Source organism: Parasteatoda tepidariorum, chromosome X2 (assembly GCF_043381705.1).
Source record: "Parasteatoda tepidariorum isolate YZ-2023 chromosome X2, CAS_Ptep_4.0, whole genome shotgun sequence".
NCBI lineage: Eukaryota > Metazoa > Arthropoda > Arachnida > Araneae > Theridiidae > Parasteatoda > Parasteatoda tepidariorum.
In genome coordinates, this window is record NC_092215.1 from 39546444 (window position 1) to 39564151 (window position 17708).

A 17708-nucleotide genomic window follows, 5' to 3' on the forward strand; every position below is an offset into this window, starting at 1 on the left:
AGTTTAAAAAAATATTTAGCAGCTCATAAAAAAATTTCAAAACCATCAGTATTGCCATTTCCAATAGTTTTATAAACAAATATTAAGATAAATCTTTAAATAAAATATTTACTGAAGATGTAAGATAAAATACACTGTTAAGGATATAAAAGCCTGTTAAGGTACATATGAACAATACTTAGGTCAAAGGTAATCATAAAGAGTATGAAAGCAATTATTTTTTAATAAAGCTGGAAAAAGCTATAGATATTACAATACAGAAAGCCTCTATTTAAAATGCATGAACTTCTTGCATTAGATATAAAATAACATATATTTCATAATGTTAGTGCACATGAAAGAAGAATTTGTGCGTTCATATTTCAAAAGATAAAGAATCATAAATTATACATATAAAAACCAAAAAATCTACGAAATGGAATATTTACAGCAAGTTTATAATCAGATATTAATGAAGTTTAAATGAATATGACATTTTGAAACAATATTAGTGAAAAAATGAAACTTTAAGTAACTGAGAAAAGCTGAAAATATACAGCAGTATTTTCATGGCACGTATTCAGATTTAAATCCATCTTCGAAAAAAATGGTAGCTTTAAGTTGAAAAAATACTTTTTGACTACTTTTGCTCAAAAATACTAATTAAAAATAGTTAAGTTTTACGAAGCATACATAAGTATATCAAATTAAGGAAAATATTTAAGTTTCATATTGCAAAATTAGTATTTTATATAGTTTGAAAAGCACCACAGTCTATAAACAAAAATTGAGAGAGTTATAATATAAATAATTCAAAAGCTTCATCAGTAAGTTAGCAAAGATGCAAATCTTTTCTCTATATTTGAGATAACTTTTAGATATGATTAAAGCGTCATATTAGGAGTCATCAACCCTTTGTGCCTAAGTGTCAGAGCAATAAATTTGAGAAATCAAAATCACTGCCACACATGCTCAATAACATAGATAAAGAGATTCAGTAAAAGGATAAGTATAACAATTATTTTTAGGGTAAGATGCAGTGGGTGTTCACTTTCTTGAAAATATAAACTAAACGTCATTCTCGGGCCACATGAAGTTAATCACTTTTCCACAATGTGTTCAAAGTTAGAAAAAGACTTCGTTCACAATTTTTTAATGAATAATGCAAAGAAAAGTGATCATGCCCGATCCACATTCACGAAGATTTGAATAATATTAGCAATCCTGTTTTCTACTCAGTAATAGAAAGAGACAATAATTTTCCACATGGCCCTTAAATTGCTTATGTATATTAAGATAGATATACAGATCTGAGAGGAAAAAAATAGAAATAAGGAATGAAATTCTAAAAGCAATTGCTTATTTATCTTTTGCCATTTTTAACTTTTTATTCCCTGCTGTTATAAGTGCTTGTGCAACAGCAACATCCTTAAATGATTTTCTTATTAGCGCAATTTCTAGGTGTTTATTGCTCTCTAATAAGTTGAAGTGCTGTATCTAAATTTTCCTTTAAAACATTCAACTTATTCTTAGGTGTTTGAGAAGTGACTAGTTCTGTAACTTTCCTTTCTTGAGATTTTAGTTCATATGAAATTGTTAAATTTGTGTCCTGCATTAGTTGAATTTTTCCACAATTAAAAATAGCTTATTTCTTGCAAAAATTGTAATACCTATAAAATTTATCTTTTCCCTGAAAACACTAAAGGCATAATTTATTTCCAGAATCATTCCTTAGATTTAACTGATCCACATTAAATTTTGTTTGTTTGAGCATTTTATAGAGAAAAAATATTATGTTCTCATCAAAAAATGTCTCAAAAAACACAAATGATAAATAAAAACTGAAAACAATTCACTACTCATTTAACTGCATGTGAAAATAGAAACATAAGAAAAGTAAAATAATAAATCTGCTTGATTTTTATAACTGTCAGCCATGAATTTTACACTCCTAGTTATCGCCTAAAAAAATAGTTTTTCTGCAGTTTTCTAATTTCATTTTTCAGCTATTGTTTTAAACTGAATTAAATAATTTGATGTGCAATCAAAATATCTCCCAAGTCACACATACAAGACCCCTACATTTTATTAATTAAATTTCTTAAAAAAATTACATGTTCATAATATAATAGTAACTTTTATAATTAAACTTATAAAATAGTTTGAAAAATTAACCTTGATAAATTTCATATTATATTTTTCATTCATTATCAAACTATTTTTATTACAATATTTTTTTTTTACAAAAATAAAATGAAATATCACATTGAACCTATGAGATATAAAAAATGCATTAAATAAAGATGATAAACAATTATTTAACATAGTTAAGGTTAGTTAACATAGTTAAAAAGAAAATTTCTATTAATTACCATATAAGAGAATCACTTTTAAATGAAAATACATGAAATAGCTTTGGTCCCAGAGGTTGCAAAATCAGTTTGAAACAAATAATTTGAAAGAAGCTAAAATTTATTTTTCAGTCTCATTTAGTTCTTTATCTATTTAATTTGTATTTAGATTGCTAAAAAATTTCTGAAGTTCAAATGGAAATGTAGAATTAAAAAAAAAACTTCAATCTGCTAGTGAGAAAATAATTTGCATCATTTCCAATCCATGGTTTCTGGTTTCTTAAATCAATGAACCACAAGGTATTCAAAAACTTTTAAGGAACCTTAATTTTTTTATCTGAATTTTCAGAGAAAACCCTAAATATAAGATGTTACCTAAATTTTTTTAATGTAGAGATTATTAAATGTTTTAACTATCCAACGAAATCTAAAACTTAACCATTCACCAATTTATTAGAGAACATTTTGCAAAACATGGGTCACTTTGGCAATGAAAATTTCCTTTATGAAAAAATAATATTCCATGCACCTCCATACAAGCACTGAGATATCTAATTCATTTGAAGTCAAAATACTTATAAAATTACATTCATACTGTACTTTAAAAACAAATGAAGAAAAACACCCAAAACTGTATATTTAAACAATAGAAAATCTATTTCAGCTAATCTGTTTTTCTTGATGCTTTTAAAGTTATATATAAATATATCATCTTTGTTTTAATTGTTTATCATTTAATGTTTGAACAGGGTATGTAAAACTATTTAGGGTAGTAAAAAGTTTATAAAAATAGTTATTAAATAAAGAAAAAACATCATGCAAAGAAACACAAATCAAAATCAAATCATACAAAATAATATCAATAGAAATTTAATTGAGGAAATTTTTTAAGAGATTAAAAAATTTTACAAATAACAGAGGTTACATTAATTTTAGAAATTGCTATGATTCTTTTACAAATATATTTAAAATAAGGTGATGAACACATTGTTGAATGCATCTATGTAAAGAAGGTAGTACACCTACATTTCTTTTTAAAACTTTAATAGTGTTTTAAAAATAGACTGCACTGTGTAAAATATAAGTATATAATAAAAATAACAAGTTTACTTATTTCGCCATTTCGTTTAGAAATTTACATTAATGCTAAAAATGAATGAAATTTAAATAATCCTTTCCTCTCACAAATCCTCTATAGCAAAATTAAGTTTTGGTTTTCGATAAAAAATTTTAAAAACAAATATCGGCATTTGTTGTTTGTTTTGCAAGTCGTATATTTCCTAAATTTAACCCATACTTTCAAAGAGAAAACTTATATTATATTAGAAAACTTATTTTACTGTGTAATAAAAATCTATAGAAGAATTTAAATTTCACAGATAATATAAAAAAAGTCCCTAAAATAAGTACTACTACTGAACTTCCTTTATACATCAATTCACAAATGTAAAATATTATGAGAGATAACAAGGTAATATAATATTGACCATACCCAAAATAAAAGATACATCTTAAATAATAGATTTTAGCTATTTTTCATTGTTTTTTTATTATTTTATTCAATAAGTATCTATCTTTAGAAAAATGAATTTTATAATTGTAAGCAAAACCTACTTGATTAGCTAAAAACTTTTCCAACTTAAGGCAAAATATGTAAAAAGTGAAATTAGCAGTAAAGAAACCAAACTTTTGATTGCTCTACTGCCTAAACTATTGGGACTAAATTTTCCATTCAATTAATCTCTATATTTTGAATTCAAAAATCCAAATCTGTCAAAAAAAATTATATGTTTATTCAGAGAAATTCCATTTTTGAGTTTGATTCTGTAAACTTCATTAACAGTTAGTACTAATTTATTAGTAATTGAGGTCAACCCCTTGAACTACTTTGATCGGCTTTTAGTGAAAATCCATTCATTAAAATTTAAGATGGTATTAATTAAGAGTTTAATTCTGTAAACTTCATTAACAGTTAGTACTAATTTATTAGTAATTGAGGTCAACCCCTTGAACTACTTTGTTCGGCTTTTAGTGAAAATCCATTCATTAAAATTTAAGATGGTATTATTTTTTATTTTGTGCACGTTTCTTACTTGTAATTTGCACAATAACACAAATTTGAATCATTTGTACAAATATTTTTTTAGGAATCCTTTCTTTTTTTGACTAAATACTACAAAAACTGGTTCATACAATGGAAAATAAGCCAGATCATAAACAGAACTTATTTTGAAGAGATTTTCGAAGGATTTTCATAAATGTGATTAGTAATTATCAGAATATATAAAAAAAACTTTCAGTGTTGTATTGAATAAACAATTAAAATTTACTTATGATTTCATAAAAGTTTAAAAACTTTCAAAACACAACAAATAATAATGGCATCGTAACATAATGTCAAACAAAATGCCTTATAATTTACAAAATAAATACATTTTGTGAAATAAGCCAACTGATATAAAGTAATTAAAAGCATCAAATGAAGTCACATAATATTTCAAAGCTTGAGCACCACTTTAAACAACTTAAAATAGATTTTTTGACAAATTGCATGTGCAGTATGACCTCGAAAATTCGGACTCTTACATCTAATTCGCCAGAAAAAAATTTCCAAAAAAAAACAAAAAGTCACTTAAAATAAAAATTTAAATGTAAGAGTAAGAAACCACAACTTTTCTCCAACAATGAAGCAGTAGATGAAGAGGTAGGGGTGGGGAATGAATGAAAGCATACAGCTTATATGGAAATTCCAGTCATTCTTATCAGCTCTGTATAGATAACAAAGAATATATAGGGGACTCCCCTCTTTGATAGATAAGGCTTGCAGGGGGAATTCTTCTACCACCTTGTTTTTCGCCTTGTTAAGAAAGAAAACTGGTTCTTTCTTAACCTTGAAGCCTAGGAGGCGGGGACAAATTCTTTCATCCCTCAACAAAAAAAGGATTAGTATCAGCTGGTACAGTGTAGTCGTGAAGCATCTGTTTCAGTTATAAGTTGAAATTCAGCTCTCGTTTCAAGCCTATATTTTTAGTTTTAATTGCTAATATTGTTATCTAAACAATCGATTACCTAGGAAAATGACGAAAATTTGATTTTTAATGTCCCTTATTTATTATTTAAAGTGTATATTTATGTTAAGTTGTTAAAATTGACGTCGGAGGTCTACACACGCACGTTTAATCATGAAATCAGCCTGGCGAATTCAAAGCTTTAATAATTCTATCAATTTAAGTAAGATATCTAAAATCTGGAAATTTCAGAAATCCGGACCTTTCAAACCCCCCAGCAGTCCGGATTTTCGAGGTTGCACTATATTAAAATGGTGTGAAAATTTGTATACCTTACAAATCTAAATTTTTCAACTCCAATGAAAAAAAATTTATTAAATTTTTTTACCTTGATAATATTTCGATCTTAGGACAAATGAATTTATTAATTGAGTGCAAAAATTTTTAATCTGCTAAAAAATTTCCACCCAATGGCAAAATATTCAACAAAGTGAAATTAACAGTAAGTAAACCGAACTTTCAATTGTTCTCAAGACAAAACTATGGAGCTATATTTTCCAGGAGACTACCCCTTATATTTTGATGTCAAAAATTTAAATCTTTAAAAAAAATAGGTATGTTCATTCAGAGCATTTACATTATTGTGTCCAATTCTGTAAACTTTTTTAATAGTTCATACTAATTTATTAGTATATTTGCAGTCACTCCTTTGAACAACTTTTATCGGCATTTAGTGAAAATCCGGAAGTTAAAACAAAAGTTTTCAGGGTCATATTTTTTTTGAGCACTGTTCTCACTTGCAATTTGCACAAAAACATAAATTTAAATTATTTGTACAAACATTTCCGCATGAATAATTTTTTTCTTGACTAAATAATACAACAAACACTGGTTCATACAGTGGAAAAGCAACCAGATCCTACACAGAACTTGTTTTGAAAAGAATTATTAAAAGAAGGATTTAAATAAATATGATCAGTATGTAATTATCAGAATATACAGAAAAATGTCAGTATCATACAGCACAAGAAAATTAAATTCACATATGATTTCATGAAAGTTTACAATCTTTTAAAACATGACAAGTTTTATAATGACATAATAACTTAATGATAAACAGTAACAAAATACATCATAATTTACAAAATAGAAACATTTAGTGAAATAAGCTAGCTGATATGGAATAACTGAAAGCATTAAATTCACGTAAGACAGCATCTTAGAACACATAAAAGCACCAATAAATTGAATTGAAAAGTAAAAATGAAAGTGGGAACATCACTCGGGCAAACTTGTCAATTTTGTTAATATCTTTGATTTTTGGAATATGTGCTTTCAAAGCCTGAGCACCTCGTTTTAAACTACTTAAAACATATGGTTTACGATGTCTGTCTGATGAACGATCAAGAGATTTGCGATTGAAACCTTGGGAATAATAACTTCTAGTCCTTCTAAAAGATGGTGGAAAAGAAGCTTCTGAAGAATATGTTGTTTTATTTTTTCTACGAAGATAAGGTATAGGAGAAACTCTGACATCTTGCAATTCAATTATTTCTTCATTCTAGAAAGAAAATTAAATGTAAGACTAAAAGAGTTAAACTTTTTTTTTGTAACTGTTTAACATCATGAGATATAGTTGCAACTATAAAGCTAGTTAGTTTGTTATAAGTTTAGTTTGTTATAAGTTTAGATTCTTATAAGTTTAAATCATTAAAAGTTTATTAAGTCCATTATAATTTTTTTGTTTTTTTTTAACTTTGAATAAAACATTGTATCAACCACCATTGTCTTTGTTGCCAATTAATTTAGTTTATGTCAAATAGTAATATCACTAAACATCAATACTTTTTCATTTTTCAAAATTTTGAAACTCTTATCTGCTACATCATTTAAGAGAAGTGTCAGATACATTTTATTTTCAGAAATAGAAGAAAACAGAAATTAATGCTAAATCTGAGCCCAGATTTCCCTTTAAACAGGGAAATGTCTAAAATAAAGTTATTATTTATAAAAATAAGATAAATTGTTCTCAGACAAGGATTTTATAATATTAAATTTATAACTAACATAGATCGCAACCATTGTTTCTTTTAAACTCAATATCCTAAGAGGATTAAGCATTTCTTTATCCCATTCGATAAGCTTCATAAAAAACATTTTTATACTTGTACTTATAATCCAGATAATTTCATTGGCTAACAACCAAACTGTTAACACTATAAACTAATTTACCAAAAGAAGCATTCTCATAAAATATTTTTATATACTTACTCTTTAGTGAAAGGGATCAATTAGTAGATATTTGCACTCTAATATCTTCAATTGATTTCTCAATTACTCTTTTTTAAAATATTTCTATTTGATGAAAATAAAGCAGTTATTAAAAGTTAGCAATCTAAATGGCTTTATAAATAAAGCTTACTTTAGCAACTTCAATATTTCGTGCACATCCCTGTCTCATATTACACTCTAAAAAGTAACACATATGATTTTGGTATAAATTAATCAAAATTATCTCTTTAAGCATACTTAGGTATGAAACCTCTATCATGAAGTTACTTTTCCTAACAGTCCATCTTAAACTCGTACATTGAGACTGAATGAACTGATTGGGACTGACTGACTCATTTTTGTCAATTTTAAGGCATGTCATGCCAGCTATGAATCAGACAGGCTTATGAAATAGACAGACTTTTTGTTATGAATGAACACGTTTTAGTTTGTTCGCAAAGAACATTCAGCGTGTTTGCCAGAACAACTTACAAAGAACATTCAACTTCAATTATTAGGCATGGTTCTGTGTTTCAAATTAAAAATAATTCTTTGGCTATGATTATCCTACAATGTTCATCTTAATTTGTGATAAAACCTATGAAAGTATTTTATTTTTTAATAAAAACCTTTTTTTAGATTTTAATTAAATTATAAAATAATTTAAATGCTTCATCTTTACAAGTGTAAGGAACAATATAGGAATATCTAGGCCTGATACCTAGCACCCAAAACTAACAAAAAATATAAATGCATTGTTGAGGCTTACAAGCAAAAATTTGTTTAGAACTAATTTTTAAAACATCTATTTCCTGAATTACAAATGACCTAAATTACTATTATGCTAACATAGAATGCAAATTTGAAAACCTAAAATGCAATTAGCTCTATGTTAATCTGAAATTCAACATTTTTCATTATCATCAAGCATTTCATTAATATTCATTTTCAAAGTAAGTTGTACAATGTTTTGTTTCACAACATGTCAATAAAATAAACTATATCAACAAAAAGTAATTTTAATTGATTTATTTAAATTGAACTTACATAAAACTTTATTGCAATTCCTGAGCAGTCTATAATTACATATAGCTTAACTTAGCATTCTTAGTACAAAAAAGAATTTCTTATTTATGTAAATATTTGCTTGTTCTGGGCATGAGTAGAGCAATTAATAATCTAAATTTCTATTCATCATTTGGGAAAATATTGCAGACAATATAGTTTCTACAGCAATAGGATTGAACTAGAATGTATATTCAGAGTCTTAAAAAAAAATGAAATTACTTAAACAGGTTTCCAAATTTTTTTCAAATTTAAAACAAGTAATACTTTTAAAACAGGTAAACAATTTAGTAACATTTATTTTAAAAAATGAAATATAGTATGATGATGATGGGAAGTTTTTAAATTAATGGTAGCTTATTTCTGATGCATCATAAATTCTTTCCTCTCATATAAACCGATTTCAACATAAACTAAAGCAGCCATTTTTCCTGATTAAAATTCTTTGCAGTAGCGCTATAACAATTGATTATACAATTGTAAACAGGAATTATTTTAACTATGTGATAACTTATAGCTTTTAAAGAATATTGTTAGAATTTATATGCATTTATTTAAATTATGGCTAGTGGCTAAGAAAATTAGCATAAATCATCTTTGTTAAACTAAGATAAAATATATTAACATAAGCATTAATAATTATGATATGCAAATCATTGAGCGAATTTTGCATATTTGATGCAATAAGTGACATTTTCAAAATTGTGGCAATGCATGTGCAATTTATTGAGATATTTCAGTTGCAAAAAAAAAATTTAAATAAGAAACATCATTTGAACTGACATAAGAAATGATATTCCTATATACCTACAAATCATTCATCCAAAACAATTAGCATCACTGAGGGAGTTAAAGGTGATGCAGTTTTCAGACTTATCACTCTTAATAAGGAAAAAAGAAAACAATTTTGGCCTTTATAACCCAAAATATTTTTGTTAACTGCAATATTTTTTGAATTTGCAGTTGATAAAAACATTTGATTTTTCCTAAACTTTCAAAACACAGCACCCAAAAAAGATCAAATATTCCCACTAGACATCACCAAGGTCACCACTACAAAATGGATAAAAAATATTAGGAAGGCCAAAGCATTCATTTCATCATCTAAGTTTTATTTTCATTTTCTACTTCATGGTTGCTAAAACTCAATGAAGTGTAAAATACATATGCTTGACATTTTTGCAAACTGGCTTCAGTTAAAACTTTTCTTGAAGAATTTAATAAAATGTAATTGAATTAATTAAAAAATAATATTACATCATAATAAATTAATGATACAATCTATTATGTAATTGTAACACAATTAAACTAAGAAGCAAATTCTTTTTAATTTGTTAAATTGAATTTTAGTTTTTAGAGAATATTTAGATTTAGATAAAAAACTAAAACACATCCGTTTAAATTTTAATAGCACAATATCTATATAATTACCTCAGCATATCAATAACACTATATGTATTTGGCATTCAATTAAATCAAATATACAATATTATATTTTACTGATAGCAATCTAAGATATATCAAGCTTTATTTCCTTATATCAAGCTAAGATATATCAAGCTTTATTTCCTTCTATTGTAATATCCCATTTCCAGCAAATATTACATTGTAGATAACCAATCTTTTTCTGTTAATTCTATCATAATTATACGACTTAGAAAAAAATAAAATGCTATATACAAAATTAAAAGTAGCTAGTTTCAAAGTCTTCCTTTAAATTTGCAGCACATGAGGAAATTGGAGCTAAATTTAAAGAAGCTATAGCGGCTTTTTTGCATTTATTAAGAAAATCAATGGCAAATACTTGCTTGTGATAGAATTTAGAAGGTCTTGTTTTAAACATTAGCATGCTTTCTAAAAATTTGATTGATATAATCTTTCAATACTGAATACAGTTCTTCCTTATCAAACTAAAAATAATCTCACATTCTGCTTTGGAGTGAGGTATGAGTAGAATAGAGGGTTTGCTAGTTTTTCAAATTTTAACATAACATTATCTTTCAGTTGACTAATCATTATCCACTGCACATCAGTTTGTTTACCTGAAACAGTTATTTCTTCAGATCTTTTAGCTCAAGCCAACATTTTTCAATTGGGAAATTTTCTTCAACAGGGGAATTTCTTTTTTTGAATTTTATTTAATGGTTTTATAACTTTTCATTTCTTCTTGGTTTTATAACTTTTCATTTCAAAAGAAAAGGGAACAAATCTACATAACATTTGACACTAGCAAAGGTGGAACTTTTAATTTTATTCAAATCAGCAATTTCACACTTCAGCATATTATTAGTTATAGAGAATTTCTAGGAAAAGTATTCACATACAGTTACAAAGTATTTTACCACTGCTACCTAAAACTATACTAGCTCCTCTTTTGAACATTTTGTAATTAAATCTAATGCAGGTTTAAGGTATTTTGAGTTCATGAAATGTATGTTGAGTTATTAAAATGTTTTAAGCCTTTTGAGAGAACTCTTTTAATAAAGCTAGATTCTTAATCAATAAATCTAGTCTTAATCAATGAATTTCTGGGGATGCTGACTGCAAATTCCCACTTATTTTCTGAAACGTAAATATGGTGCTTAATAGAAATTAACTGTAACTTTTATTTAAATCAGAAGATAGAAACATAAAAATTTCCCCGTCTTTTGATATAACTAAATGTCATATAGTTTGACGTATTTTTTTTTAAAAAATATGAAACAAAAACTTGAACTACTTTTTCTAGGAGCATAATTTTTCTTCTTTTTTTTAAATATTTCTTTGAATCTCGCTCATTTGTAACAATGTTTCATTTTTATAGACATTTTAGCCTCTGTTTTCTCTGCAGGTACAAGTTTATCCCTCAATTTATATTCTGTGCCACTATATTCTCAATAACTTTTGGTATTTTGTATAAAAGCAAAGTAAAATGTACACAGCAAGTAATTTCAGATTTATAAAAACTCATGAGTGGCTACCATTGATATACCAACTATATTAGACTTTATCTTAGACGATCAATCGACATATATTTCAGTAATTTTTTAATGTCTTTACCATACAATTCTGAGAATTTCGCAACTGATTATTTCTGATTAACACACTTTTCCACGTGAGAAATATCTATCAAAGAGCCATTTGCCTTAACAGGGAAAGTTGTAGCAGCTTTTTTTAAGAAAGCTATAACAAATAATATGGCAACAGCATCTAATAGGTACAGTGTTCTCTTTTTATTTATAAAAATAAAATTACAGATTTTTCCCCTGTATAAATTAAGAACTCAGTAGTTTTGAAAGGAATGTCAAATTTTGCATACACAATTTTTAAAAAAAAGGATTATTTTTCTTCTGTGGAGTTCCCATCCAAATCGGTACTGCTGATCAAATACATTGAATGTGTCTAACATCTATGTTAAAATAATTAACCACAAGTCGAAACAACTAAAATCACTTTAGTGTCTTCCCTCACATACTGCAGTAAATGCTTGCTGTTGCAAACATTTAATAATTTCATACATTTGATCTTTAGCTACAGACAACGCAGGCTGCTTTAGTTCTTCATTCATAATGCTTCAAAATTTAAGTTTATGGAAATATCTTCCCAAAAATTGTATGTCACAGAAGTAGTGAGAAAGATGTTTGAATTAACCAGTTTTCTGAAGGAGTGCAAAAATGGAAAGAGGCAAAAATAATTGAATCAGGACAAGTACAGGGAAGAGACTGAAATCAATGATGAATAGAGAAAGAAAAACAAATAAATAACAAATAATTAGATCTTATTTTCCTATGTTCTTAGAAGTGATAATTATTTATTTTTTTTAACTTCAACTAGCTAAGCCCCTTCTTTACTTCCCAAATCAGAATAGAATTTTAAATTGCACATATTAGCAAAATATAACAAAAAAAAAGCTTTAAGACTTGAATTTATCAGTAAGTCAGTTTTGGGTTTATCAGTAAGTCTGCAAAATTAAACATAAATCCATAAATTTTATGGATAATCCGTAGAAGTTTGGAAGTAAGTTCATGTATTTCAACTTTGGTTCTATTATTTAAAAAGAAATTTGTTTTTATCCAATAATTCTATTTATTAAAAATATAAGCAGAATGTTTGAATTTGTTCGCCTAATGAGCATTGTCACTCTGGTTTAGATACAAAATAAAATACATAAATTACAATATATTTTAATTTTTTTTTCTTCTATTTAATACTCAATAATTAAAACTTGATGCACTAGACATATACATAAAAAATATAAATCATTTAAAAGTGCTATTAGGAGAAAACATGTCATTTTTTTAATGAATAAAAAGAAAGCTTAACATTTACCATAGCTGGTTCAGCAAGAGCACTAGCACTGGTTGATTTTGCTGATTCTTTCAACTTTTTTGTTGCTTTTTTCTTTGCTCTAGTAGACCCCCAATAAGTGTAATTTACAGCAGCATACTCAAGTAAAGCGGAAAACACAAATATAAAGCACACAACTAAATATATATCAATAGCTTTCACATAGGATATTCTTGGGAGAGAAGATCGTACACCTGTGCTTATGGTAGTCATTGTCAGAACAGTAGTAATACCTGTAAGGATATATTGCAAAAAATATATCAGTTATTAAGAAAGATAACCCTTAATCCATTAATAAAAATCATTATCTCAGTCTTATCCACGGGAAGGAATAAAAATATTTAACATGACATTCTACTTCAATCGTAAAAATTTTAACTGAATATGCTTCTTTGTTGGAATCTTCTCTCATCTATAATTAGAATAAAGAAAAAATTATACCTCTATATGGCTCCTATGCACAGTTTCAAAATTTTTTTATTTAAATCAGTTCTGTAAAATCTATAATTTCAAAAATATTTTACATGCAACATCAGATCATTTTTATTGTCAAAACATTTTTTTTTTAAATAGTTAATAAAGACAAAAAGAGTTTATAATTTTTTCATGCAATCATAGGACAATACCTCCAATTAATATAGTCCCTCTAATTAATATAGGGAAGAAGAACAATTTCAAAATTGTTAATTAAGTTGTATTATTTATGTTATATGAAGTAAATAATCTGAAGAAATTTTCAATTTGACTAATTTCTGTGGTACTGCACTTAATGCTGCAAACAATAATTTAATTGCCTGAAAATTTTATGTAATTAGTGGACAGACACTCAATGTGACAGATTTAATTTTTGAATTATTGAATCAAACTTGTTATTTAAATCATATTATCATTATTGAATAATTGATCAAACAAATTTTGATGCGAAGAAGTTGTGTGTTAAAAGTCATAAGCATGATTAAAAACCTAGATTTATGATTATTCCCACAATTCAGGGACTAACTATTTATTAAATGACAATTTAAAAAAAATAATAAGTTGTTAAAAGTGAAGCATCATGATCAGGCACTTGGAAGATATTATGGCGTCATCGATTCATGTTTAAAGAATTGCTACATGATAAAAATTTTAGTATTTTTTAACATCAAATTCTCTTAAATAATTGGCTCATTGAAAAATTTTATTTGTGCATATTTAAATATTTAGTGGACATATTTGTTAAAGAAAAATTCTACCAAACTAACTTTAGTAAATCATGAAAAATCTTAAAAATTATTTTTTAAAAATCCTAGAAATAGGTGAAAATCTGATTGGTAACTTTCAGTAGGCACAAATAGTATATACATTGTATATATAATGTATATACTTTCAGTATATACATTTAAGTAATTCTGAAATTTTGAAATATATGAAAATAAAGCCAGAGTCTTTGAGTGCTAAAAAATGGAAAAATCTCATAGCTGCAGTATATTTTATAATCTTCTTTAAATTCCGTAAAAATATTCCTTTAAAAAAAATTTTATTTTGTATTCAAAGTTTCTGAAAACATAATATATTGCCGAAGTATTTTTTTTAATTTCAATGAAATTATAAATCCATAGAAATATTAAATTAATGTTAAGTTAAATGAAATCAATATTTCTTTTAAGAAACAAAGTAGCAGAAAGCGTATTTTTTTCTTTTGTTATCAACATCTGCTTTTCTTTCTTTTTTTTTAAAGACTTTTTAATGAGATACTTTTTTTTAATGATTTTAATTAAAAATGTACATAATATCACATATGTTTTAATAACACATAAAAATCAAATGTCTACTTGACTTACAAGCTATATCTGTCAAACTTAATCAAAAAATGTTCCAAAAAGTAATAAAACATTTTGAAAATTAAAAGCGTTGTAACAATCCAGTCATGAGAATGCTGGAAAAAAAATAATTTTTATTATAAACTTAATTTTAATTATTTTTTATTTTTTTAATTTTTAGAACTTTACAGTTCAATAGTTTCACTTTGAAATGAAACAATTTATTTTTATGTATAATTTTTTCTAATACTTAAATCTTTATTTGTTCATCAAATTATAGACTATTATTTTATACACAAAAGTAACATATATAAAATGAGTAACAGCACTTTATCAAGGGACAACTGTCTGCTAATGATGAATGAAGAGCTGCATCCTTGATGAAGTGCTGTTTTTGCGAGATGTTTAGATTTTTTCTATTTTTGACAATTCTGTTTTAGTGATGAAAGCACATTTAAAATTTTGCAGAATAAAGCGTTGTTTGTGCATCATCGTCCTGGAGAAAAGTATCATCCTGATTGCGTGCTGTTAAGCATCCTACAAAAGTGATGATCTGATCAGTCAACAACAGCAAGGGTACTGGCGTCTGTACATGGTAAAAAGTATAATGAGGCAAGATCAGCACAAAGAAGTCTTATAAAATCGATTGATTCCACAGCTCAGAGAATGGTTTCCAAATTGGGAACCATTCATTTTTATGCAAAATGGAGCTCCCTGCCACACAGCACGGTCCGTTAAAGCTTTTTAGGAAGAGCAAAATATCCCTCTACTGTGATCACAAACGAAACGCAACTCTTAGAAAGGATCATTTATGTAGGGAATCATCATCCTCATTTGCCAGGGATTGTGTATATATATACAGTCAAACCCCGCTATAGTGAACCCTCAAGGGACCGAAATTTTGGTTCACTATAACCGGGAGTTCACTATATCCGTTACGCAGGCAATTTAACCAATGGTCTCCAAACTGCTCCCTTTTATTACACATTATTCAAATAAACGACTGAAAAATATTATGTAGTAGCAAAAAATGTGTTATTTTTCACTACTCTTCGTCTTTGTAGCGTATCTACCACTACAAAATTACAACTGCATTTCACTAGTATATAAGACATGTTAACTCGACTCTATGTCGGGGTACCTTTTCATAGATGAGGGTTGACATGGTCTGTAACTACTTTCCCCCACATTGGTGACCCGGACGTGATGTGAACACGCCTACCTTGGCAAAAAACGCCCACTTTGATCTGGATACGCTTACATCGGCAGTAACGCCTACTTCGTTGGATGGTCCACATTGAATAGTTGACTTGCTACTTGTGACTGCAACATTATCCACCTCCTCGCACTGTTGCTACTCAGTCTCGAGCACACAACGTTGGCCTGCATACACTCGACTGCTAATGGCAACACAGGAGCGACTACGACCCTGAAGTTAATACACCTCTCACATTCAGCACTCAAAAAGTACGGTGATCTTAATACAGCTCTCCCGGCTCAACCGCACAAAAACAGCAATGATTCAACTACTGGTATTCATTCATCGAATTCTATCACAGATATAATTCTGGTGGGGGAGTACTGTAGCGTATCTACCACTACAAAATTACAACTACATTTCACTAGTATATAAGACATGTTAACTCGACTCTATGTCNGTAAGATTGGATTAGAAAACAGTTTACGGTAAGAAATATTTAGCATGCATGTTTTCAGCAGTTTTAAAATTTACTTACATAGAGTCAACAGGCACTTATATTTTGAAAAATATAATTTAAACTAAACATTTACACATCTTTATCAAACAACTCATAGCCAATTTTACAAAAACAAAAGAAAGAAAAAACAATTTGTTCTTTATAGAATTTGAATTCAAAATAATTCTCCAAAAATAATTATAAGTACAGGTATAAAAAGATTAAAAACATTAGGAATGATGTGTTAATTCTAAACTGTTACAAAATAGTATTGGAATGTTAACATTTACTAACAAGGAAGGTACAGGAACTGCCATTTGTAAACAATTTGACTATTTTGGTTTGGTTATGGTAATATGGTAAATTGTTAAAAATTTACAACTAAGTTGTCGTCAAATATACAATTGTTAGGATCATTTCAAAATTTTTTTAAAAACAAGCAAATAACTGAAAGAGTTTCCATATTGAACAATTGCTGATCTCAATCATCTATGAGTTGAAATAGGAGTTAAAGCAAATAATATATCGAATAACATTTTGCAAAGGAAGAGCTTCAGATATTAATATACATGTCACATAAAAAGCTTCAATTAATCTTTCTATGTTATTCCTTTTCTGTAAATCCCTTTCTTAATTTATTATTCAAAAAGAAACGCTTTCTCACACTTTTAAATTCACATCCTGCCGGCTTATGATGGTGACAGTCATGTGAGCAGGACAAACAGGCACAGGATTTAAAACAGAGCAAATTAATTTTATTTAATCATTATAAGATGAATGACAAGAGAGAGTGTGTAACAAACTTGTCGTGCTGTTGCATAAATGTTAGGGAAAATCTTGAAAGGAAAATTCGTAAAATGTCTCGATTTAGGGAATAAGGGTAAACTGTGTAATTTTAATTGGTGTATCAAATAGGTAGTGCGATTCCCACAAAGAGTAAAAGGAAAAATGTCTTACTTTTAATTAATGCATACTTGAGCCAAAAATAGATTAAAGGACAGGATGTGAATTTAAGTGTGAGAAAGCAGTTCGTTTTGAATAATAAATTAAGAAAAGGATTTACAGAAAAAGAATAACATAAAAAGATTAATTGAAGCTTTTTATGTTACATATATATGTGTGTGTGTGTGTGTATTAAATAAAATGTAGAAAACAGTAAAGCTATCAATCAAATCTGTTAGAAAAATTTTGCTTGTCCATTTTGTCAAGTAC

The 17708-nt window shown here is 27.2% G+C and overlaps 1 protein-coding gene across 1 annotated transcript in view; it reads right to left on the reverse strand.

The window, feature by feature from the left end:
* Window positions 1-4483: 4483 nt before the first annotated feature.
* LOC107442619 (gamma-aminobutyric acid receptor subunit beta-like) overlaps window positions 4484-17708 on the reverse strand; it is an 82115-nt gene continuing 68890 nt past the window's right edge. Inside the window, exons 8-9 of the mRNA XM_016056229.3 lie at window positions 12983-13233; window positions 4484-6899 (exon numbers count right to left, since the gene is read on the reverse strand). Coding sequence (XP_015911715.1) covers window positions 6558-6899; window positions 12983-13233 — 593 coding nt within the window. The 3' untranslated portion in view covers window positions 4484-6557. The remainder of the gene's footprint in view (window positions 6900-12982; window positions 13234-17708) is intronic.